We start from the raw sequence: 23,920 nt of genomic DNA, 5'->3' as shown, positions 1-23,920 counted from the left end.
AGAAACGTTAAAAGTGCCCACCTTCAGGTTTTGTACCTGAATGCTCAGAGCATTCAGAAACAAAGTGGATGAATTAGTTGCACAGATAGATGTAAAGGGATATGATATAATTGGCATTACGGAGACGTGGCTCCAAGGTGAGCAAAGATGGGAACTAAACATTGAGGCTATTCAGTGTTTAGGAAGGACAGACAGAAAGGAAAAGGTGATGGAGTTGCATTGTTGATTAAAGATGATATTGATATGATATTGAGGAAATATATTAGCAGAGATTATGTGGAATCTGAATGTGTCGAGTTACGAAACAACAAGGGGCAAGAAACATTGGCAGGGGTGGTATACAGACCACCAAACTGTCGTGGTAATGTTGGGAAAAGCATTAGACAGGAAATCAGAGATGCATGTGTTAAAGGAACATCTGTGATTATGGGCGACTTTAATCTGCATATAAATTGGGAGAGTCAAATTAGTCACAGTACAATAGAGGAGGAATTTCTGGAGTGCATACGGGATGGTTTTCTGGAGCAATACATTGATGAACCAACAAGGGAACAGGCCATCTTGGACTGGGTGTTGTGCAATGAGAAAGGATTAGATGGCATCCAGTTGTGAGAGAACCCTTGGGGACAAGTGACCATAATATGGTACAATTCTTTCTCAAGGTGGATAATGATGTATTTGATTCTGAGACCAGGGTCCTGGATCTCAATAAAAGTAACTATATTGATATGAGGCATGAATTGGCCATGATGGACTGGGAAACATTACTGAAAGGAAAGACAGTGGACAGGCAATGGCAGGCATTTAAAGAATGAATAGGTGAACTTCAGAAGTTGTTTATCCCTGTTTGGCACAGGATTAGTAAGGGAAATGTGGCCAAACCGTGGCTTACAAGGGAAATTAGAGATTGTATCTCTTACATACAAATTGGCAAGAAAAAGCAATAAATGGGCATAAATGAGTCTTTTTCTGATTGGCAGTCAGTGACTAGTGGGGTTCCGCAGGGATCTGTGCTAGGATCCCAACTGTTCACATTATATATTAATGATTTGGAAGAGGGAACTAAATGTGTTATCTCCAAATTTGCAGATGATACAAAGTTGGGTGCGAGGGTGAGCTCTGAGGAGAATGCAGTGATGCTTCAGCGTGATTTGGACAGGTGCAGTATAATGTAGCTAAATGTGAGGTTATCCACTTTGGTAGCAATAATAGGAAGACAGATTCTTACTTGAATGGGTGTAAATTGAGAGGTGAATACTCAGCGAGACCTTGGAGTCCTCGTGCATCAGTCGCTGAAAGTAAGTGCGCAGGTACAACAGGCAATAAAGAAGGCAAATGGTATGTTGGCCTTCATAGCAAAAGGATTTGAGTATAGGGATAGGAACGTTTTGCTGCAATTTTATAGGGCATTGTGAGGCCACAGCTGGAGTATTGTGAGCAGTTTTGGTGTCATTATCAAAGAAAGGATGTCCTTGCCTCTGACTGTCCACTCGATCAATGCCTCTCAACATCTTATACACCTCTATCAGGTCACCCCTCATCCTTCATCTCTCCAAGGAGAAAAGGCCGAGCTCACTCAACCTATCCTCATAAGGCATGCTCCCCAACCCAGGCAACGTCCTTGTAAATCTCCTCTGCACCCTTTCTATGGCTTCCACATCCTTCCTGTAATGAGGCGACCAGAACTGAGCACAGTACTCCACGTGTGGTCTGACCAGGGTCTTATATAGCTGCAACATTATCTCACGACTCCTAAACTCAATTCCTCGATTGATGAAGGCCAGTACACCATACGCCTTCTTAACCACAGCCTCAACCTGCACAGCTGCTTTGAGCGTCCTATGAACTCGGACCCCAAGATCCTTCTGATCTTCTACTCTGCCAAGAGTCCTACCATTAATATTATATTCTGCCATCCTATTTGACCTGCCAAAATGAACCACCTCACACTTATCTGGGTTGAACTCCATCTGCCACTTCTCTGCCCAGTCTTGCATCCTATCAATGTCTCGCTGCAACTTCTGACATCTCTCCACACTATCCACAACACTTCCAACCTTTGTGTCATCAGCAAACTTACCAACCCATTCCTCCACTTCCTCATCCAGGTCATTTATAAAAATCACAAAGAGTAAGGGTCCCAGAACAGATCCCTGGGGCACTCCATTGGTGACCGACATCCATGCAGAATATGACCCATCTATAACCACTCTTTGCCTTCTGTGGGCAAGCCAGTTCTGGATCCACAAAGCAATGTCCCCTTGGATCCCATGCCCCCTCACTTTCTCAATAAGCCTTGCATGGGGCACCTTATCAAAGGCGTGCTTGCCTTCATTGGATGGGGCATCGAGTATAAAAGTTGGCAAGTTATGTTACAGTTGTATAAAACGTTGGTTAGGCCACATTTGGAATACTGTGTCCAATTCTGGACACTACCAGACGGGTGTGGAGGCTTTGGAGGGAGTGCAGAAAAGGTTTACCAGGATGTTGCCTGGTGTGGAGGGCATGAGCTATGAGGAGAGATTGAATAAACTGGGATTGTTCTCCCTGGAAAGATGGAGGCTGAGGGAGAAGTTTATAAAATTATGAGGGGTATCGATAGGATGAACAGTTGGAAGCTTTTTCCTAGGACAGAAATAACAATTACAAGGGGGCACAAGTTCAAGATAAGGGGGGAAAGGTTCAGTGGAGATGTGCAGGAGAGGTTTTTTACACAGAGGATGGTAGGGGCCTGGAATACACTGCCAAGTGAGGTGGTTGAGGCAGACGCATTAGCGATATTTAAAGCTTATCTGGATAGAGACATGAACAGGCGGGGAAAACAGGGATACAGGTGACTGGTCCAGATAGGACAGCATTATTGGTGCAGGCTTGGTGGGCCAAAGGGCCTGTTCCTGTGCTGTACTGTTCTTCGTTTTTTGTAAACTGAACTAGAGCTTCAAGTGTTTAGGTGTCCAGATCACCAACAACCTGTCTTGGTCCCCTCATGCCGACACTATAGTTAAGAAAGCCCATCAATGCCTCTACTTTCTCAGAAGACTTAGGAAATTTGGCATGTCAGCCACGACTCTCACCATCTTTTACAGATGCACCATAGAAAGCATTCTTTCTGGTTGTATCACAGCTTGGTATGGCTCCTGCTCTGCCCAAGACCGCAAGAAACTACAAAAGGTTGTGAATGTAGCCCAATCCATCACACAAACCAGCCTCCCATCCGTTGACTCTGTCTACACTTCCCGCTGCCTCGGAAACGCAGCCAGTATAATTAAGGACCCCACGCACCCCGGACATTCCCTTTTCCACCTTCTCCCATCAGGAAAAAGATACAAAAGTCTGAGGTCACGAACCAACTGACTCAAGACCAGCTTCCTCCCTGCTGCCATCAGACTTTTGAATGGACCCACCTTTGGATCAGGAATTGGCGAGCTGTAAGAAGACAGAGGGTGGTGGTTGATGGGAAATGTTCATCCTGGAGTTCAGCTACTAGTGGTGTACCGCAAGGATCTGTTTTGAGGCCACTGCTGTTTGTCATTTTTATAAATGACCTGGATGAGGGCGTAGAAGGATGGGTTAGTAAATTTGCGGATGACACTAAAGTCGGTGGAGTTGTGGACAGTGAGGAAGGTTGTTGCAGGTTACAGAGGGACATAGATAAGCTGCAGAGCTGGGCTGATGTGAAGTTGTACGAACTAAGGAATAGCATGATGGGAAAATTGGTCAGCTATTTGGTACAATATAAGCAAGGCTGACTCCGCATAACTTTAAGACTGTATGAGTAAATAAAACAAGATAAGGTCAGGGATGATGGAGTCACCGACCTTCTTCTGTTACATCAAAGGGCAAGATAACGGTATGAATGATGAGACAAAGAGTTCTGGGAGGTCTGCAAGTTGTGCCATGATTAATGATATTGCTTATGATTCTATTACTGATCGAATTCCTGAATAAGCTCTGGTCACGCAAACTAATAATGATTATGTATAAATACTGAACTGATTCTTTGTGTAATTGCGGACTTGAGGAGGAATTAGCAGGTTGTACCAACTGCTCTCAACTCAAATTTTCAGCCAAAACTGCATGCAGTCTTTCGTAAATAAAGGCTAGTTATTTAGACGAAACAAATTTTGTTGAGTCTTTCTATCACAGTCAAGAAGCAGGAAAGTTTCCACTTCAACATTTGGCGCTGCGAAGCAGAAACCAATACCCTGAGTGAATTCTGTGGGGGACTGAAGAAGTGATCGAGCCACGACCCAGAGGGAAGAGACGGATGCCGGCATAAGGTAAGATTCACCTTGGTCTCTCTCTCTCTCTCTCTCTCTCAGATCAGTGCTACGACCCCTCGTCCTTGATGGAGGACACTAACAGGTGACGGTATTCGAATCTAAATTGGACTGTGAGTAGAGTGTTTAGGGTCAGGGACCTGATAGAGTGTTTAGGGTCAGGGACCTGATAGAGTGTTTAGGGTCAGGGACCCGATAGAGTGTTTAGGGTCAGGGACCCGATAGAGTGTTTAGGGTCAGGGACCCGATAGAGTGTTTAGGGTCAGGGACCTGATTGTGTCTCTAGCCTAAGTTCAGGGACCCCTTGATCTCGTTTTACATCTGGAGCAGGGTTACAGAGGCTTAGTTTGGGTCAGGGACCCTGTGATTTGACTTTGGTACCAGAAATTCTTTTCATTAACGTTTTTGCCAGGGGCACAGTATACTGACGTTATGGGACAGAGTTTAGACAAAACAGGGGGAAATTCTCCTTTGCTTTTTATGTGTTCTGAGTCCCCCGCTCAGGAACGTAATTTACATCGATTAAGTGCCACATTAAACAGTAAATTGGGTACCGATATTTGGCCACTAGGCGGCACATGGAACTTGGATAATTGCACTGCAGCAGAAAAAGCTATTTGGATGAAAAATGCAGGTTCCAAGTGGAAAACTTTAATTTCAAAATGGAAAAAAGAGTCGACTAGGCGCCACGAACAATCGCTATTAATGTGTTGGAGGGATAATGCCCGTAAAAAAGGGATTGATGAATGTGTGGACGGGAAACCAAAGGATTGGGAAACTTTAAAATTGTAATGTGAACTTTGGGATAGGAAGCATCATGAGATGAAACGACAGGGTAGGGATGAGAAAGCATCGGGTGATAGGCAGGTTGGGCTAGCCCATCAGATTAAACAACAGGAGGATCCTCCCAGTTGCTCTGGCATGCCGCTGTTTCTCTATTCAGGCAATACGGAGGATGAGGTTTTCTCATCTCTGCAGGAACTCTCATTCAAAACGCTCTTTGGGTTAAAAATCTCCTCGACGCTGCTCAGCTTCATCGTCAATTGGCTATTATTAAAGGTGCTGCGCACATGAAGGGGGACACTCCTGTGCAATTAGGGAATGCCCGTCCTGATTCAGCTGCCAAGGCGGCAGCTGTATCGGCCTCTGTGATTGTTCCCACTGGGGGTAATCAGGCTCTAAATCGGGTACCTGCATTAGGGACGAAGGGCATGCCAGAGATAACTGAGGTTCAACAATTACAGAGGGACGCCTCTGATTCTGAGCGCTCACTATGGAAGTCAATGGGGTGTTCGCACTCCTTGACACGGGACCTCTGGCTTCCTCCAGTTGGTCAAGTTTGTATCCCGGATTCTTTATTGCCGGTACTTATTGACTATTTGCATTCTTGTACCCATCTCGGCAAGGAGGGAATGGTACAGCTACTTCTAAAGACTTGGTGGCACCCAGATTTGAATACAGCAGCGCAAATGCGGCTGGATCGATGCCTCATTTGCATGAGAAATAATAAGGGTGAAGGCATTAAATGCCCTCCCGGAACCACTCCCTTGCCAGATGGTCCTTTTGCCTGTATACAGCTTGATTTTATTGAATTACCAAAAGTACAATGCTATAAATATTGTTTAGTAATAATCGATGTGTTTAGTAAATGGATTGAAGCCTTTCCCACCACGAATTGTACTGCACATACGGTGGTGAAGTTATTGTTGACAGAAGTTATTCCCCGTTTCGGGGTACCCAAAATGGTGAGCTCAGATAATGGACCAGATTTTGTGGCTCGGATCAATACTGAATTGTACAAAGCACTCGTAATTAAACAACAACCGCACTGCGCGTATCACCCACAGGCAGCAGGAATTGTGGAAAGAGCCAACGGGGCTTTAAAAGAAAAATTATCTAAATTGACTGAAGAAACTGGGTTAAATTGGCTAAAGGTATTGCCCTTGGCACTGTTTCACATGTGGGTGACTCCACATTCGCGGACCGGACTGTCAGCTGCAGAGATAGTCTATGGTCAGCCAATGAGGACTCCCTGGGATGCCCATGAAAAATCCCTGGAGGGAGTAGACCTCCATATGGTGGGGGAACAGATGCAGAATTATTTGAAGCAATTAACACTTTCTCTGAAGTTTCTCCACTCACAGGTGAAACAACCAACCTCCCAGTGACAGCAGGGACAGCCACCCCTCGATATCCAGTGATCGAACCCGGAGACTACATATTGGTGAAGAACTGGGATAGAAAGACGCTAGGACAACGCTGGAGCGGACCTTTTCAAGTACTTCTGACCACACCGACTTCCATCAAGCTTGAAGGACGTCCAAGTTGGATACATCTATCCAACTGCAAGAAGATTGTCTATAACCCAGATACAAACACAGGATGAAGATCTTCATTGTATTTTTTGGACTTTCTGGACTATTTGGCCTTAATGGCCACTTGGTAGTGAAAAAGCGAACTACCCGGGGACTGCATGCCAATACCTATTTATATATGTCATATATTTATGCTGAAAAATTGAATGTAAGCAAGTATTGGGTTTGTACCCACATCCCTGTCCATTCGAGGGAAGGAATACCTCTCCAATCCCTCCCATTCCAGATAGGAGAGACAGTTGAATGGATTCTACGTCAAAACCAAACAGGGTTCGAGGGAGACATGATAGAACTGGAATTGGCTGGCTATGAAATGACTAGGTTTTCGGATTGGTACCAGCCTGCTGATAACCATGCCTTGTTTCCACCCTCCCTTACCCTCCCCTCAAATGATGTGCGAGGTTCCCTATGTTTTAGTAAATCAGGGAAAGGAAAGCTGATGGGGCAAAGTAGATGTAACCTTACAGCTGAGTGGCAAGGACCAGTAGCAAACCTATCCACCAAGGGTATGTTTATTGTTGATTGGTCTAGGGTATGGAATATAACCTCTAATAGCTCATGGACACATACATCCCCAACACCCTGGATGACATTGGCTGATGATTTTATGGCCTATAATGGAACATATTTCATATGTGGCACTAAAGCATTCTCGTGGCTTCTTATCAATCGGATAGGATCCTGTTATCTGGGATATGTCGTACCCTACATGCACCACCTACCCTCCCTTCAGCATCGCCCCTCGCGAGCCAAAAGGACCATTAGCGGAATCGAAAGTTACTTTATGATGGCCTCTCCGCTCTATGGAACGAGCAGGGCAGCCAACGAACTGATTCTTATGGCCTCAGCATTGGAACAGCTAGTAAACGTAACAATGGCGGAAACCAGGGCAATTGGACAGGCACTGGCCGAGGTCTCGGCTGAGCTGGTGGCTGTCCGGACCGTGGCATTACAAAATCAACTGGCTTTGGATTATCTGTTAGCCTCACAGGGAGGAACGTGCGCCATTGTAGGTCAGGAATGCTGTACTTATATCCCAGATGCCTCTGAAAATATCACCAACCTGGCTGACCATATTAAGAGACAGGCTGATCAAATTCAAGAGATTGGCCGTGAATTTCATGATTATGACCCACTGGGTTGGTGAGGATGGCTGGGTCACGGATTATTTGATTGGATCTTTAAGGCCTTCATGTTACTACTACTACTGGGGATAGGATTGCTTGGCTGCTTGTGTAAATGCATTTTTAATCGGGTCATGGATATACCTATTTAATTAGTTGTCATGATATGACAAAAGGAGGGAATGTGAAGTTGTACGAACTAAGGAATAGCATGATGGGAAAATTGGTCAGCTATTTGGTACAATATAAGCAAGGCTGACTCCGCATAACTTTAAGACTGTATGAGTAAATAAAACAAGATAAGGTCAGGGATGACGGAGTCACCGACCTTCTTCTGTTACATCAAAGGACAAGATAAGAGTATGAATGATGAGACAAAGAGTTCTAGGAGGTCAGCAAGTTGTGCCATGATTAATGATATTGCTTATGATTCTATTACTGATCGAATTCCTGAATAAACTCTGGTCACGCAAACTGATAATGATTATGTATAAATACTGAACTGGTTCTTTGTTTAATTGCGGACTTGAGGAGGAATTAGCAAGTTGTACCAACTGCTCTCTGAACTCAAGTTTTCAGCCAAAACTGCATGCAGTCTTTCGTAAATAAATACTAGTTGTTTTGTCAGAGCGAACGTTGTTGAGTTTTTCTATCACAGTCAAGAAGCAGGAAAGTTTCCACTTCAACACTGAGAGGTGGCAAATGGAGTTCAATGCAGAAAAGTGTGAGGTGATTCACTTTGGAAGGAGTAACAGGATTACAGAGTACTGGGCTAATGGTAAGATACTTGATAGTGTGGATGAACAAAGAGATTTCGGTGTCCATGTGCATAGATCTCTGGCACCCAGGTTGATAGGGTTGTTAAGAAGGTGTACGGAGTGTTAGCTTTTATTGGTGGAGGGATTGAGTTTCGGAGCCAGGAGGTCATGTTGCAGCTGTACAAAACTCTGGTGCGGCCGCACTTGGAGTATTCCGTATAGTTCTGGTCACCGCATTTTAGGAAGGATGTGGAAGCATTGGAAAGGGTGCAGAGGAGATTTACTCGGATGTTGCCTGGTATGGTGGGAAGGTCTTATGAGGAAAGGCTGAGGGACTTGAGGTTGTTTTCATTAGAGAGAAGAAGGTTAAGAGGTGACTTAATAGAGGCATACAAGATGACCAGAGGATTAGATAGGGTGGATAATGAGAGCCTTTTTCAAAGAACAAAAGAACAAAGAATAAAACAGCACAGGAAACAGGCCCTTCGGCCCTCCAAGCCTGTGCCGCTCCTTGGTCCAACTAGACCATTCGTTTGTATCCCTCCATTCCCAGACTGCTCATGTGACTATCCAGGTAAGTCTTAAACGATGCCCGAGTGTCTGCCTCCACCACCCTACTTGGCAGCGCATTCCAGGCCCCCACCACCCTCTGTGTAAAAAACATCCCTCTGATATCTGAGTTATACCTCGCCCCTCTCACCTTGAGCCCGTGACCCCTCGTGATCGTCACCACCGACCTGGGAAAAAGCTTCCCACTGTTCACCCTATCTATACCCTTCATAATTTTGTACACCTCTATTAGGTCTCCCCTCATTCTCCATCTTTCCAGGGAGAACAAGCCCAGTTTATCCAATCTCTCCTCATAGCTAAGACCCTCCATATCAGGCAACATCCTGGTAAACCTTCTCTGCACTCTCTCTAAAGCCTCCACTTCCTTCTGGTAGTGTGGCGACCAGAACTGGACGCAGTATTCCAAATGTGGCCGAACCAGCGTTCTATACAGCTGCAACATCAGACTCCAGCTTTTATACTCTATATCCCGTCCTATAAAGGCAAGCATACCATATGCCTTCTTCACCACCTTCTCCACCTGTGCTGCCACCTTCAAGGATTTGTGGACTTGCACACCTAGGTCCCTCTGTGTTTCTATACTCTTGATGGCTCTGCCATTTATTGTATAACTCCCCCCTACATTAGTTCTTCCAAAATGCATCACTTCGCATTTATCCAGATTAAATTCCATCTGCCATTTCTCCACCCAATTTTCCAGCCTAGCTGTATCCTGCTGTTTTGTCTGACAATGTTCATCGCTATCTGCAAGCCCAGCCATCTTCGTGTCATCCGCAAACTTGCTGATAACACCAGTTACACCTTCTTCCAAATCATTTATATATATATCGGATGGTGATAGCTAGCATGAGGGGACATAGCTTTAAATTGAGGGGTGATAGATCTAGGACAGATGTCAGAGGTAGGTTCTTCACTCAGAGAGAAGTAAGGGCATGGAATGCCCTGCCTGCAGCAGTAGTGGACTCACCAACATTAAGGGCATTTAAATGGTCATTGGATAAACATATGGATGATATTGGAATAGTGTTGGTTAGATGGGCTTTAGATTGGTTTCACTGGTTGGCGCAACATCGAGGGCCGAAGGACCTGTACTGCGCTGTAATGTTCTATGTTAGCTATGACTGTAACACTACATTCTGCACTCTCTCGTTTCCTTCTCTATGAATGGTATGCTTTGTCTGTATAGCACGCAAGAAACAATACTTTTCACTGTATACTAATACATGTGACAATAATAAATTAAATCAAATCAAATCAATAGCTATTTAAATATTGTGGCTATAGGAACAGGTCAGAGGCTGGGAGTTCTGCAGCGAGTAACTCACCTTCTGACTCTCCAAAGCCTCGCCACCATCTACACAAGTCAGGAGTGTGATGGAATGTTCTCCACTTGCCTGGAGGGGTGCAGCTCCAACAACACTCAAGACAAAGCAGCCCGCTTGATTGGCACCCAATCCACAAACATTCGCTCCATCCACTACTGACATACAGTAGCAGCAGTGTGTACTATCTACAAGATGCACTGCAGCAATTCACCAAAGATCCTTAGACAGCACCTTCCAAACCTACAACTACTTCTATCTAGCAGGACAAGGGCAGCAGATACCTGGGAATACCACCACCTGGAAGTTCCCCTTAAAGCCACTCATCATTCTGTTTATTATTTACTGTTCCATTACATGATGTGGAGATGCCGGCGTTGGACTGGGGTCGGCAGAGTAAGTAGTCTCACAACATTAGATTAAAGTCCCAACAGGTTTATTTGGTAGCACGAGCTTTTGGAGCGTTGCCCATTCACCTGATGAAGGAGCAATGCTCCGAAAGCTCATGCTACCAAATAAAGGTGTTGGACTTTAACCTGGTGTTGAGAGATTTCTTACTGTTCCTGCACTGTCACTGGGTCAAAATCCTGGAACTCCCTCTCTAACAGCATTGTGGGTGTACCTACATCACACAGACTGCAGCATTTCAAGAGGGCAGCTCACCACCACCTTCTCAAGGGGCAATTAGGGATGGGCAATAAATGCTAGTCTGGCAAATCCACTGGAAGATTTTTTGTAACAATCTGGAGGGGCTGGAACAGTTTCTCCGATTCCTAGAAAGTAAACAACGGGAGGTGGAAAAGGTTTGTATTTGTCTGGAAATGGAGTGTTATATCCCGGATCAGATGTGATGTGGGACATTTAACAGCAGCGCTGCGCTGGAGGAATGCTGCACCCAGCAGGGAGGGAGTTGGATGCTTTCCCTATGTTGGGAGTGGTGGAAGATTTGGGATTCGCTCCTACTCGAGCTCCAACCGCAGACACTCATTGAGGGGGAAGGTCACCCAGAGGCAGCTGCGAACTGCCAAGAAAAGTGTGGGTGAGACAAAGGGGCAGGTGAGGCACGGGGAGTGGCGGGCAGGGTATAAAGGCAGGGGGAGTGAGGGCGGATTGGGAGGAATCTGCGCACAGCCACAGAGAGGAAGGAGGGTGAGAGCCAGGGAGGCAACTAACTCCTTCATCCCACTGACATGCAAAGAGTTTCCACTGTTAGAATTGTTCCAAAGGATTAGCCAGACTAACTGCTAAAAATTGGAAGAATGATTGGAAATGAATGAATTAAAATTGAGTTTTTTATTCCAATGTTTAGAAGAGTTAAAACCGCGGATGCTGGATTCTGGAATAAAATCAGAATGTTAGAAAATCATTGTGGAGATATTTTAATAGTTTAATTGTTAATAACTCGAGTTTGATTTCTGAAAAGTTGATGATACATTCTTTTTAAGATTAATTCGCTGTTTGTGTTTCTCGAAACTCCTCAATTCTCCCCCCAGGTGATGTGGGAAAGGGGCAGGAGATCTGTTTGATCTCTCACTGTCTGTCAGTCTTTCTCCTGCAATCATTTCGGTTGCAGAGAGGGATTGAGGTGAACATTCTGCTCTGAATGTTATTGAACAGTCGGAGGTGGGAGTCGATCCTTCCACTCTGCTCTGGTTACTCACTGAAGGAAATGTCTCCCCAGATGTTTGGACCCTGCACCTTCCTGCACCTGCTCCTGGTGCTGAGCTCCATGGCCGGCAGCGGAGGGACAGCACCGCCGACAGAGGGGGCTCGAAAGGTAAGGAGAGAGACTGGGAGAGTGTGTGTGTGAGAGAGAGACTGAGATAGAGAGAGAGACTGAGATAGAGAGAGAGAGAGACTGGGATAGAGAGAGAGACTGGGATAGAGAGAGAGAGAGAGACTGAGATAGAGAGAGAGACTGAGATAGAGAGAGAGAGAGACTGGGATAGAGAGAGAGACTGGGATAGAGAGAGAGAGAGACTGAGATAGAGAGAGAGAGAGACTGGGATAGAGAGAGAGACTGGGATAGAGAGAGAGAGAGACTGAGATAGAGAGAGGGACTGGGAAAGAGAGGGGACTGGGATAGAGAGAGAGAGACTGGGAGAGAGAGAGAGAGAGACTGGGATAGAGAGAGAGAGACGGAAAGAGAGAGTCAGGGATAGAGAGACTGAGATAGAGAGACTGGGATAGAGAGAGAGAGACTGGGATATAGAGAGAGACTGGGATGGAGGGAGAGAGAGACTGGGATAGAGAGAGAGACTGGGATAGAGAGAGAGAGAGAGAGACTGAGATAGAGAGAGACAGAGACTGGGATCGAGAGAGAGCGAGAGACTGGGATAGAGAGAGAGAGAGAGACTGGGATAGAGAGAGAGACTGAGATAGAGAGAGAGACTGGGAAAGAGAGAGAGAGACTGGGATAGAGAGAGAGAGACAGAGATAGAGAGACAGGGATAGAGAGAGAGAGACTGAGATAGAGAGACTGGGATAGAGAGAGAGAGAGACTGGGATAGAGAGAGACAGAGACTGGGAGAGAGAGAGAGACTGCGACTGTGTGTGTGAGAGAAAGAGACTGAGATAGAGAGAGAGAGAGACTGAGATAGAGAGAGAGAGACTGAGATAGAGAGAAAGAGACTGAGAAAGAGAGAGACTGAGATAGAGAGAGAGACTGGGATAGAGAGAGAGACTGGGATAGAGAGAGAGAGACTGGGATAGAGAGAGAGAGAGAGACTGGGATAGAGAGAGAGAGAGAGACTGGGATAGAGAGAGAGGGGGAGAGACTGGGATAGATAGATAGAGAGAGACTGGAATAGAGAGCGAGAGAGAGAGAGACTGGGATAGAGACTGGGATAGAGAGAGAGAGAGAGACTGGAATAGAGAGAGAGAGAGACTGGGATGGAGAGAGAGAGAGAGAGTGGGAGTGTGTGTGTGTGAGAGAGAGACTGGGACAGAGAGAGAGAGAGACTGGGATAGAGAGAGTGAGACTGGGAAAGAGAGAGAGGGGGAGAGACTCCGATAGAGAGAGAGACTGGGATAGAGAGAGAGGGGGAGAGAGATTGGAATAGAGAGAGGGAGAGAGAGAGAGATTGGGATAGAGAGACTGGGATAGAGAGAGAGAGAGACTGGAATAGAGAGAGAGAGAGAGAGACTGGGATAGAGACTGGGATAGAGAGAGAGAGAGAGACTGGAATAGAGAGAGAGAAAGACTGGGAAAGAGAGAGTGAGACTGGGATAGAGAGAGAGGGGGAGAGACTCCGATAGAGAGAGAGACTGGGATAGAGAGAGAGAGAGAGAGACGGGGATAGGGGGAGAGAGACTTGGAGAGAGAGACAGAGACTGGGATAGAGAGAGAGAGAGAGACTGGGATAGAAAGAGCGAGAGAGACTGGGACATATATAGAGAGAGAGAGAGAGTGGGATAGAGAGAGGGAGAGAGAGAGAGAGACTGGGATTGAGAGAGATGGGGAGAGAGACTGGAAAAGAGAGACAGAGTGTCTGGGATAGAGAGAGAGAGAGAAACTGGGATAGAGAGAGAGAGAGAAACTGGGATAGAGAGAGAGAGGCTGGGACAGAGAGAGCGAGAGACTGGGAGAGAGAGAGAGAGAGAGACTGGGATAGAGAGAGAGAGACTGGGAGAGAGAGAGAGACTGGGATAAGGAGAGAGAGAGACTGGGATAGAGAGAGGGGGACTGGGATAGAGAGGGAGAGAGACTGGGATATAGAGAGAAAGAGAGAGAGAGAGTGGGATAGAGATAGAGAGTGAGACTGGGATAGAGAGAGGGAGAGACTGGGATACAGAGAGAGAGAGAGAGAGACTGGGATAGAGAGAGGGAGAGACTGGGATAGAGAGAGAGAGAGATTTGGATAGAAAGAGAGAGAGAGACTGGGAGAGAGAGAGAGACTAGGAGAGAGAGAGAGAGTGGGCTAGAAAGAGAGAGAGTGGAATAGAGAGAGAGAGAGAGAGACTGGGATAGAGAGAGAGAGAGGGACTGGGATAGAGAGAGAGAGAGACTCGGATGGAGAGAGAGGGTCTGGGATAGAGGAGAGAGAGAGACTGGGATAGAGAGAGAGAGTGACTGGGATAGAGAGAGAGAGAGAGAGACTGGGATAGAGAGAGAGACTGAGATAGAGAGAGAGAGAGACTGGGATAGAGAGAGAGACTGGGATAGAGAGAGAGAGAGACTGAGATAGAGAGAGAGAGAGACTGGGATAGAGAGAGAGACTGGGATAGAGAGAGAGAGAGACTGAGATAGAGAGAGGGACTGGGAAAGAGAGAGAGACTGGGATAGAGAGAGAGAGACTGGGAGAGAGAGAGAGAGAGACTGGGATAGAGAGAGAGAGACGGAAAGAGAGAGACAGGGATAGAGAGACTGAGATAGAGAGACTGGGATAGAGAGAGAGAGACTGGGATATAGAGAGAGACTGGGATGGAGGGAGAGAGAGACTGGGATAGAGAGAGAGACTGGGATAGAGAGAGAGAGAGAGAGACTGAGATAGAGAGAGACAGAGACTGGGATCGAGAGAGAGCGAGAGACTGGGATAGAGAGAGAGAGAGAGACTGGGATAGAGAGAGAGACTGAGATAGAGAGAGAGACTGGGAAAGAGAGAGAGAGACTGGGATAGAGAGAGAGAGAGACAGAGATAGAGAGACAGGGATAGAGAGAGAGAGAGACTGAGATAGAGAGACTGGGATAGAGAGAGAGAGAGACTGGGATAGAGAGAGACAGAGACTGGGAGAGAGAGAGAGACTGCGACTGTGTGTGTGAGAGAAAGAGACTGAGATAGAGAGAGAGAGAGACTGAGATAGAGAGAGAGACTGGGATAGAGAGAGAGACTGGGATAGAGAGAGAGAGACTGGGATAGAGAGAGAGAGAGAGACTGGGATAGAGAGAGAGGGGGAGAGACTGGGATAGATAGATAGAGAGAGACTGGAATAGAGAGCGAGAGAGAGAGAGACTGGGATAGAGACTGGGATAGAGAGAGAGAGAGAGACTGGAATAGAGAGAGAGACTGGGATAGAGAGAGAGTGAGAGACTGGGATGGAGAGAGAGAGAGAGAGTGGGAGTGTGTGTGTGTGTGAGAGAGACTGGGATAGAGAGAGAGAGAGACTGAGATAGAGAGAGGGACTGGGAAAGAGAGAGGGACTGGGATAGAGAGAGAGAGACTGGGAGAGAGAGAGAGAGAGACTGGGATAGATAGAGAGAGATGGAAAGAGAGAGACAGGGATAGAGAGACTGAGATAGAGAGACTGGGATAGAGAGAGAGAGACTGGGATATAGAGAGAGACTGGGATGGAGGGAGAGAGAGACTGGGATAGAGAGAGAGACTGGGATAGAGAGAGAGAGAGAGAGACTGAGATAGAGAGAGACAGAGACTGGGATCGAGAGAGAGCGAGAGACTGGGATAGAGAGAGAGAGAGAGACTGGGATAGAGAGAGAGACTGAGATAGAGAGAGAGACTGGGAAAGAGAGAGAGAGACTGGGATAGAGAGAGAGAGACAGAGATAGAGAGACAGGGATAGAGAGAGAGAGAGACTGAGATAGAGAGACTGGGATAGAGAGAGAGAGAGACTGGGATAGAGAGAGACAGAGACTGGGAGAGAGAGAGAGACTGCGACTGTGTGTGTGAGAGAAAGAGACTGAGATAGAGAGAGAGAGAGACTGAGATAGAGAGAGAGAGACTGAGATAGAGAGAAAGAGACTGAGATAGAGAGAGACTGAGATAGAGAGAGAGACTGGGATAGAGAGAGAGACTGGGATAGAGAGAGAGAGACTGGGATAGAGAGAGAGAGAGAGACTGGGATAGAGAGAGAGGGGGAGAGACTGGGATAGATAGATAGAGAGAGACTGGAATAGAGAGCGAGAGAGAGAGAGACTGGGATAGAGACTGGGATAGAGAGAGAGAGAGAGACTGGAATAGAGAGAGAGACTGGGATAGAGAGAGAGTGAGAGACTGGGATGGAGAGAGAGAGAGAGAGTGGGAGTGTGTGTGTGTGTGAGAGAGACTGGGACAGAGAGAGAGAGAGACTGGGATAGAGAGAGTGAGACTGGGAAAGAGAGAGAGGGGGAGAGACTCCGATAGAGAGAGAGACTGGGATAGAGAGAGAGGGGGAGAGAGATTGGAATAGAGAGAGGGAGAGAGAGAGAGATTGGGATAGAGAGACTGGGATAGAGAGAGAGAGAGACTGGAATAGAGAGAGAGAGAGAGAGACTGGGATAGAGACTGGGATAGAGAGAGAGAGAGAGAGACTGGAATAGAGAGAGAGAAAGACTGGGATAGAGAGAGTGAGACTGGGATAGAGAGAGAGGGGGAGAGACTCCGATAGAGAGAGAGACTGGGATAGAGAGAGAGAGAGAGAGAGACGGGGATAGGGGGGAGAGACTTGGAGAGAGAGACAGAGACTGGGATAGAGAGAGAGAGAGAGACTGGGATAGAAAGAGCGAGAGAGACTGGGACATATATAGAGAGAGAGAGAGTGGGATAGAGAGAGGGAGAGAGAGAGAGAGACTGGGATTGAGAGAGAGGGGGAGAGAGACTGGATAAGAGAGACAGAGTGTCTGGGATAGAGAGAGAGAGAGAAACTGGGATAGAGAGAGAGAGAGAAACTGGGATAGAGAGAGAGAGGCTGGGACAGAGAGAGCGAGAGACTGGGAGAGAGAGAGAGAGAGAGACTGGGATAGAGAGAGAGACTGGGAGAGAGAGAGAGACTGGGATAAGGAGAGAGAGAGACTGGGATAGAGAGAGAGGGACTGGGATAGAGAGGGAGAGAGAGAGACTGGGATAGTAAGAGCGAGAGAGACTGGGATATAGAGAGAAAGAGAGAGAGAGAGTGGGATAGAGATAGAGAGTGAGACTGGGATAGAGAGAGGGAGAGACTGGGATACAGAGAGAGAGAGAGAGACTGGGATAGAGAGAGGGAGAGACTGGGATAGAGAGAGGGAGAGACTGGGATAGAGAGAGAGAGAGATTGGGATAGAAAGAGAGAGAGAGACTGGGATAGAGAGAGTGAGACTGGGAAAGAGAGAGAGGGGGAGAGACTCCGATAGAGAGAGAGACTGGGATAGAGAGAGAGGGGGAGAGAGATTGGAATAGAGAGAGGGAGAGAGAGAGAGATTGGGATAGAGAGACTGGGATAGAGAGAGAGAGAGACTGGAATAGAGAGAGAGAGAGAGAGACTGGGATAGAGACTGGGATAGAGAGAGAGAGAGAGAGACTGGAATAGAGAGAGAGAAAGACTGGGATAGAGAGAGTGAGACTGGGATAGAGAGAGAGGGGGAGAGACTCCGATAGAGAGAGAGACTGGGATAGAGAGAGAGAGAGAGAGAGACGGGGATAGGGGGGAGAGACTTGGAGAGAGAGACAGAGACTGGGATAGAGAGAGAGAGAGAGACTGGGATAGAAAGAGCGAGAGAGACTGGGACATATATAGAGAGAGAGAGAGTGGGATAGAGAGAGGGAGAGAGAGAGAGAGACTGGGATTGAGAGAGAGGGGGAGAGAGACTGGATAAGAGAGACAGAGTGTCTGGGATAGAGAGAGAGAGAGAAACTGGGATAGAGAGAGAGAGAGAAACTGGGATAGAGAGAGAGAGGCTGGGACAGAGAGAGCGAGAGACTGGGAGAGAGAGAGAGAGAGAGACTGGGATAGAGAGAGAGACTGGGAGAGAGAGAGAGACTGGGATAAGGAGAGAGAGAGACTGGGATAGAGAGAGAGGGACTGGGATAGAGAGGGAGAGAGAGAGACTGGGATAGTAAGAGCGAGAGAGACTGGGATATAGAGAGAAAGAGAGAGAGAGAGTGGGATAGAGATAGAGAGTGAGACTGGGATAGAGAGAGGGAGAGACTGGGATACAGAGAGAGAGAGAGAGACTGGGATAGAGAGAGGGAGAGACTGGGATAGAGAGAGGGAGAGACTGGGATAGAGAGAGAGAGAGATTGGGATAGAAAGAGAGAGAGAGACTGGGAGAGAGAGAGAGACTAGGAGAGAGAGAGAGAGTGGGCTAGAGAGAGAGAGTGGAATAGAGAGAGAGAGAGAGAGACTGGGATAGAGAGAGAGAGGGACTGGGATAGAGAGAGAGAGAGACTCGGATGGAGAGAGAGGGTCTGGGATAGAGGAGAGAGAGAGACTGGGATAGAGAGAGAGAGTGACTGGGATAGAGAGAGAGGGAGAGAGAGACTGGGATAGAGAGAGAGAGAGAGACTGGGATTGAGAGAGAGAGAGAGACTGGGATTGAGAGAGAGGGGGAGAGAGACTGGAAAAGAGAGAGAGAGAGTCTGGAATAGAGAGAGAGAGAGAGAGAGAGAGAGAGACTGGGATAGAGAGAGAGAGGCTGGGACAGAGAGAGCGAGAGACTGGGATACAGAGAGAGAGAGAGAGACTGGGATAGAGAGAGGGAGAGACTGGGATAGAGAGAGAGAGAGATTGGGATAGAAAGAGAGAGAGAGACTGGGAGAGAGAGAGAGACTAGGAGAGAGAGAGAGAGTGGGCTAGAGAGAGAGAGTGGAATAGAGAGAGAGAGAGAGAGACTGGGATAGAGAGAGAGAGGGACTGGGATAGAGAGAGAGAGAGACTCGGATGGAGAGAGAGGGTCTGGGATAGAGGAGAGAGAGAGACTGGGATAGAGAGAGAGAGTGACTGGGATAGAGAGAGAGAGAGAGAGACTGGGATAGAGAGAGAGAGACTGAGATAGAGAGAGAGAAAGACTGGGATAGAGAGAGAGACTGGGATAGAGAGAGAGAGAGACTGGGATAGAGAGAGAGAGAGACTGAGATAGAGAGAGAGACTGAGATAGAGAGAGAGAGAGAGACTGGGATAGAGAGAGAGACTGGGATAGAGAGAGAGAGAGACTGAGATAGAGAGAGAGAGAGACTGGGATAGAGAGAGAGACTGGGATAGAGAGAGAGAGAGACTGAGATAGAGAGAGGGACTGGGAAAGAGAGAGGGACTGGGATAGAGAGAGAGTGACTGGGAGAGAGAGAGAGAGAGACTGGGATAGAGAGAGAGAGACGGAAAGAGAGAGACAGGGATAGAGAGACTGAGATAGAGAGACTGGGATAGAGAGAGAGAGACTGGGATATAGAGAGAGACTGGGATGGAGGGAGAGAGAGACTGGGATAGAGAGAGAGACTGGGATAGAGAGAGACAGAGACTGGGATCGAGAGAGAGCGAGAGACTGGGATAGAGAGAGAGAGAGAGACTGGGATAGAGAGAGAGACTGAGATAGAGAGAGAGACTGGGAAAGAGACAGGGAGACTGGGATAGAGAGAGAGAGACAGAGATAGAGAGACAGGGATAGAGAGAGAGAGAGACTGAGATAGAGAGACTGGGATAGAGAGAGAGAGAGACTGGGATAGAGAGAGACAGAGACTGGGAGAGAGAGAGAGACTGCGACTGTGTGTGTGAGAGAAAGAGACTGAGATAGAGAGAGAGAGAGACTGAGATAGAGAGAGAGAGACTGAGATAGAGAGAAAGAGACTGAGATAGAGAGAGACTGAGATAGAGAGAGAGACTGGGATAGAGAGAGAGACTGGGATAGAGAGAGAGAGACTGGGATAGAGAGAGAGAGAGAGACTGGGATAGAGAGAGAGGGGGAGAGACTGGGATAGATAGATAGAGAGAGACTGGAATAGAGAGCGAGAGAGAGAGAGACTGGGATAGAGACTGGGATAGAGAGAGAGAGAGAGACTGGAATAGAGAGAGAGACTGGGATAGAGAGAGAGTGAGAGACTGGGATGGAGAGAGAGAGAGAGAGTGGGAGTGTGTGTGTGTGTGAGAGAGACTGGGACAGAGAGAGAGAGAGACTGGGATAGAGAGAGTGAGACTGGGAAAGAGAGAGAGGGGGAGAGACTCCGATAGAGAGAGAGACTGGGATAGAGAGAGAGGGGGAGAGAGATTGGAATAGAGAGAGGGAGAGAGAGAGAGATTGGGATAGAGAGACTGGGATAGAGAGAGAGAGAGACTGGAATAGAGAGAGAGAGAGAGAGACTGGGATAGAGACTGGGATAGAGAGAGAGAGAGAGAGACTGGAATAGAGAGAGAGAAAGACTGGGATAGAGAGAGTGAGACTGGGATAGAGAGAGAGGGGGAGAGACTCCGATAGAGAGAGAGACTGGGATAGAGAGAGAGAGAGAGAGACGGGGATAGGGGGGAGAGACTTGGAGAGAGAGACAGAGACTGGGATAGAGAGAGAGAGAGAGACTGGGATAGAAAGAGCGAGAGAGACTGGGACATATATAGAGAGAGAGAGAGTGGGATAGAGAGAGGGAGAGAGAGAGAGAGACTGGGATTGAGAGAGAGGGGGAGAGAGACTGGATAAGAGAGACAGAGTGTCTGGGATAGAGAGAGAGAGAGAAACTGGGATAGAGAGAGAGAGAGAAACTGGGATAGAGAGAGAGAGGCTGGGACAGAGAGAGCGAGAGACTGGGAGAGAGAGAGAGAGAGAGACTGGGATAGAGAGAGAGACTGGGAGAGAGAGAGAGACTGGGATAAGGAGAGAGAGAGACTGGGATAGAGAGAGAGGGACTGGGATAGAGAGGGAGAGAGAGAGACTGGGATAGTAAGAGCGAGAGAGACTGGGATATAGAGAGAAAGAGAGAGAGAGAGTGGGATAGAGATAGAGAGTGAGACTGGGATAGAGAGGGAGAGACTGGGATACAGAGAGAGAGAGAGAGACTGGGATAGAGAGAGGGAGAGACTGGGATAGAGAGAGGGAGAGACTGGGATAGAGAGAGAGAGAGATTGGGATAGAAAGAGAGAGAGAGACTGGGAGAGAGAGAGAGACTAGGAGAGAGAGAGAGAGTGGGCTAGAGAGAGAGAGTGGAATAGAGAGAGAGAGAGAGAGACTGGGATAGAGAGAGAGAGGGACTGGGATAGAGAGAGAGAGAGACTCGGATGGAGAGAGAGGGTCTGGGATAGAGGAGAGAGAGAGACAGGGATAGAGAGAGAGAGTGACTGGGATAGAGAGAGAGGGAGAGAGAGACTGGGATAGAGAGAGAGAGAGACTGGGATTGAGAGAGAGAGAGAGACTGGGATTGAGAGAGAGGGGGAGAGAGACTGGAAAAGAGAGAGAGAGAGTCTGGAATAGAGAGAGAGAGAGAGAGAGAGAGACTGGGATAGAGAGAGAGAGGCTGGGACAGAGAGAGCGAGAGACTGGGATACAGAGAGAGAGAGAGAGACTGGGATAGAGAGAGGGAGAGACTGGGATAGAGAGAGAGAGAGATTGGGATAGAAAGAGAGAGAGAGACTGGGAGAGAGAGAGAGACTAGGAGAGAGAGAGAGAGTGGGCTAGAGAGAGAGAGTGGAATAGAGAGAGAGAGAGAGAGACTGGGATAGAGAGAGAGAGGGACTGGGATAGAGAGAGAGAGAGACTCGGATGGAGAGAGAGGGTCTGGGATAGAGGAGAGAGAGAGACTGGGATAGAGAGAGAGAGTGACTGGGATAGAGAGAGAGAGAGAGAGACTGGGATAGAGAGAGAGAGACTGAGATAGAGAGAGAGAGAGACTGGGATAGAGAGAGAGACTGAGATAGAGAGAGAGAGAGACTGGGATAGAGAGAGAGAGAGACTGAGATAGAGAGAGAGACTGAGATAGAGAGAGAGAGAGAGACTGGGATAGAGAGAGAGACTGGGATAGAGAGAGAGAGAGACTGAGATAGAGAGAGAGAGAGACTGGGATAGAGAGAGAGACTGGGATAGAGAGAGAGAGAGACTGAGATAGAGAGAGGGACTGGGAAAGAGAGAGGGACTGGGATAGAGAGAGAGTGACTGGGAGAGAGAGAGAGAGAGACTGGGATAGAGAGAGAGAGACGGAAAGAGAGAGACAGGGATAGAGAGACTGAGATAGAGAGACTGGGATAGAGAGAGAGAGACTGGGATATAGAGAGAGACTGGGATGGAGGGAGAGAGAGACTGGGATAGAGAGAGAGACTGGGATAGAGAGAGACAGAGACTGGGATCGAGAGAGAGCGAGAGACTGGGATAGAGAGAGAGAGAGAGACTGGGATAGAGAGAGAGACTGAGATAGAGAGAGAGACTGGGAAAGAGACAGGGAGACTGGGATAGAGAGAGAGAGACAGAGATAGAGAGACAGGGATAGAGAGAGAGAGAGACTGAGATAGAGAGACTGGGATAGAGAGAGAGAGAGACTGGGATAGAGAGAGACAGAGACTGGGAGAGAGAGAGAGACTGCGACTGTGTGTGTGAGAGAAAGAGACTGAGATAGAGAGAGAGAGTGACTGAGATAGAGAGAGAGAGACTGAGATAGAGAGAAAGAGACTGAGATAGAGAGAGACTGAGATAGAGAGAGAGACTGGGATAGAGAGAGAGACTGGGAAAGAGAGAGAGAGAGAGACTGGGATAGAGAGAGAGGGGGAGAGACTGGGATAGATAGATAGAGAGAGACTGGAATAGAGAGCGAGAGAGAGTGAGAGACTGGGATAGAGACTGGGATAGAGAGAGAGAGAGAGACTGGAATAGAGAGAGAGAGAGACTGGGATAGAGAGAGAGTGAGAGACTGGGATGGAGTGAGAGAGAGAGAGTGGGAGTGTGTGTGTGTGTGAGAGAGACTGGGACAGAGAGAGAGAGAGACTGGGATAGAGAGAGTGAGACTGGGAAAGAGAGAGAGGGGGAGAGACTCCGATAGAGAGAGAGACTGGGATAGAGAGAGAGGGGGAGAGAGATTGGAATAGAGAGAGGGAGAGAGAGAGAGATTGGGATAGAGAGACTGGGATAGAGAGAGAGAGAGACTGGAATAGAGAGAGAGAGAGAGAGAGACTGGGATAGAGACTGGGATAGAGAGAGAGAGAGAGACTGGAATAGAGAGAGAGAAAGACTGGGATAGAGAGAGTGAGACTGGGATAGAGAGAGAGGGGGAGAGACTCCGATAGAGAGAGAGACTGGGATAGAGAGAGAGAGAGAGAGACGGGGATAGGGGGGAGAGACTTGGAGAGAGAGACAGAGACTGGGATAGAGAGAGAGAGAGAGACTGGGATAGAAAGAGCGAGAGAGACTGGGACATATATATAGAGAGAGAGAGTGGGATAGAGAGAGGGAGAGAGAGAGAGACTGGGATTGAGAGAGAGGGGGAGAGAGACTGGAAAAGAGAGACAGAGTGTCTGGGATAGAGAGAGAGAGAGAAACTGGGATAGAGAGAGAGAGAGAAACTGGGATAGAGAGAGAGAGGCTGGGACAGAGAGAGCGAGATACTGGGAGAGAGAGAGAGAGAGAGACTGGGATCGAGAGAGAGAGACTGGGAGAGAGAGAGAGACTGGGATAAGGAGAGAGAGAGACTGGGATAGAGAGAGAGGGACTGGGATAGAGAGGGAGAGAGAGAGACTGGGATAGTAAGAGCGAGAGAGACTGGGATATAGAGAGAAAGAGAGAGAGAGAGTGGGATAGAGATAGAGAGTGAGACTGGGATAGAGAGAGGGAGAGACTGGGATACAGAGAGAGAGAGAGAGACTGGGATAGAGAGAGGGAGAGACTGGGATAGAGAGAGAGAG

General features: G+C 47.7%; 1 protein-coding gene across 1 annotated transcript in view; it reads left to right on the top strand.

Annotated features, from left to right (window-relative positions):
* The first annotated feature begins 11,607 nt into the window (after nucleotides 1-11,607).
* The window catches only part of ostn (osteocrin), a 30,944-nt gene continuing 18,631 nt past the window's right edge, over nucleotides 11,608-23,920 (top strand). Inside the window, exons 1-2 of the mRNA XM_078201525.1 lie at nucleotides 11,608-11,637; nucleotides 12,111-12,206. Of these exons, the coding sequence (XP_078057651.1) occupies nucleotides 11,620-11,637; nucleotides 12,111-12,206 (114 nt within the window). The 5' untranslated portion in view covers nucleotides 11,608-11,619. The remainder of the gene's footprint in view (nucleotides 11,638-12,110; nucleotides 12,207-23,920) is intronic.

The sequence above is a fragment of the Mustelus asterias genome, chromosome 3 (assembly GCF_964213995.1).
Source record: "Mustelus asterias chromosome 3, sMusAst1.hap1.1, whole genome shotgun sequence".
Classification (NCBI taxonomy): Eukaryota; Metazoa; Chordata; class Chondrichthyes; order Carcharhiniformes; family Triakidae; genus Mustelus; species Mustelus asterias.
The sequence above is the reverse complement of the archived record's forward strand: the minus strand, read 5'-3'. Positions and strand labels throughout refer to the sequence as shown.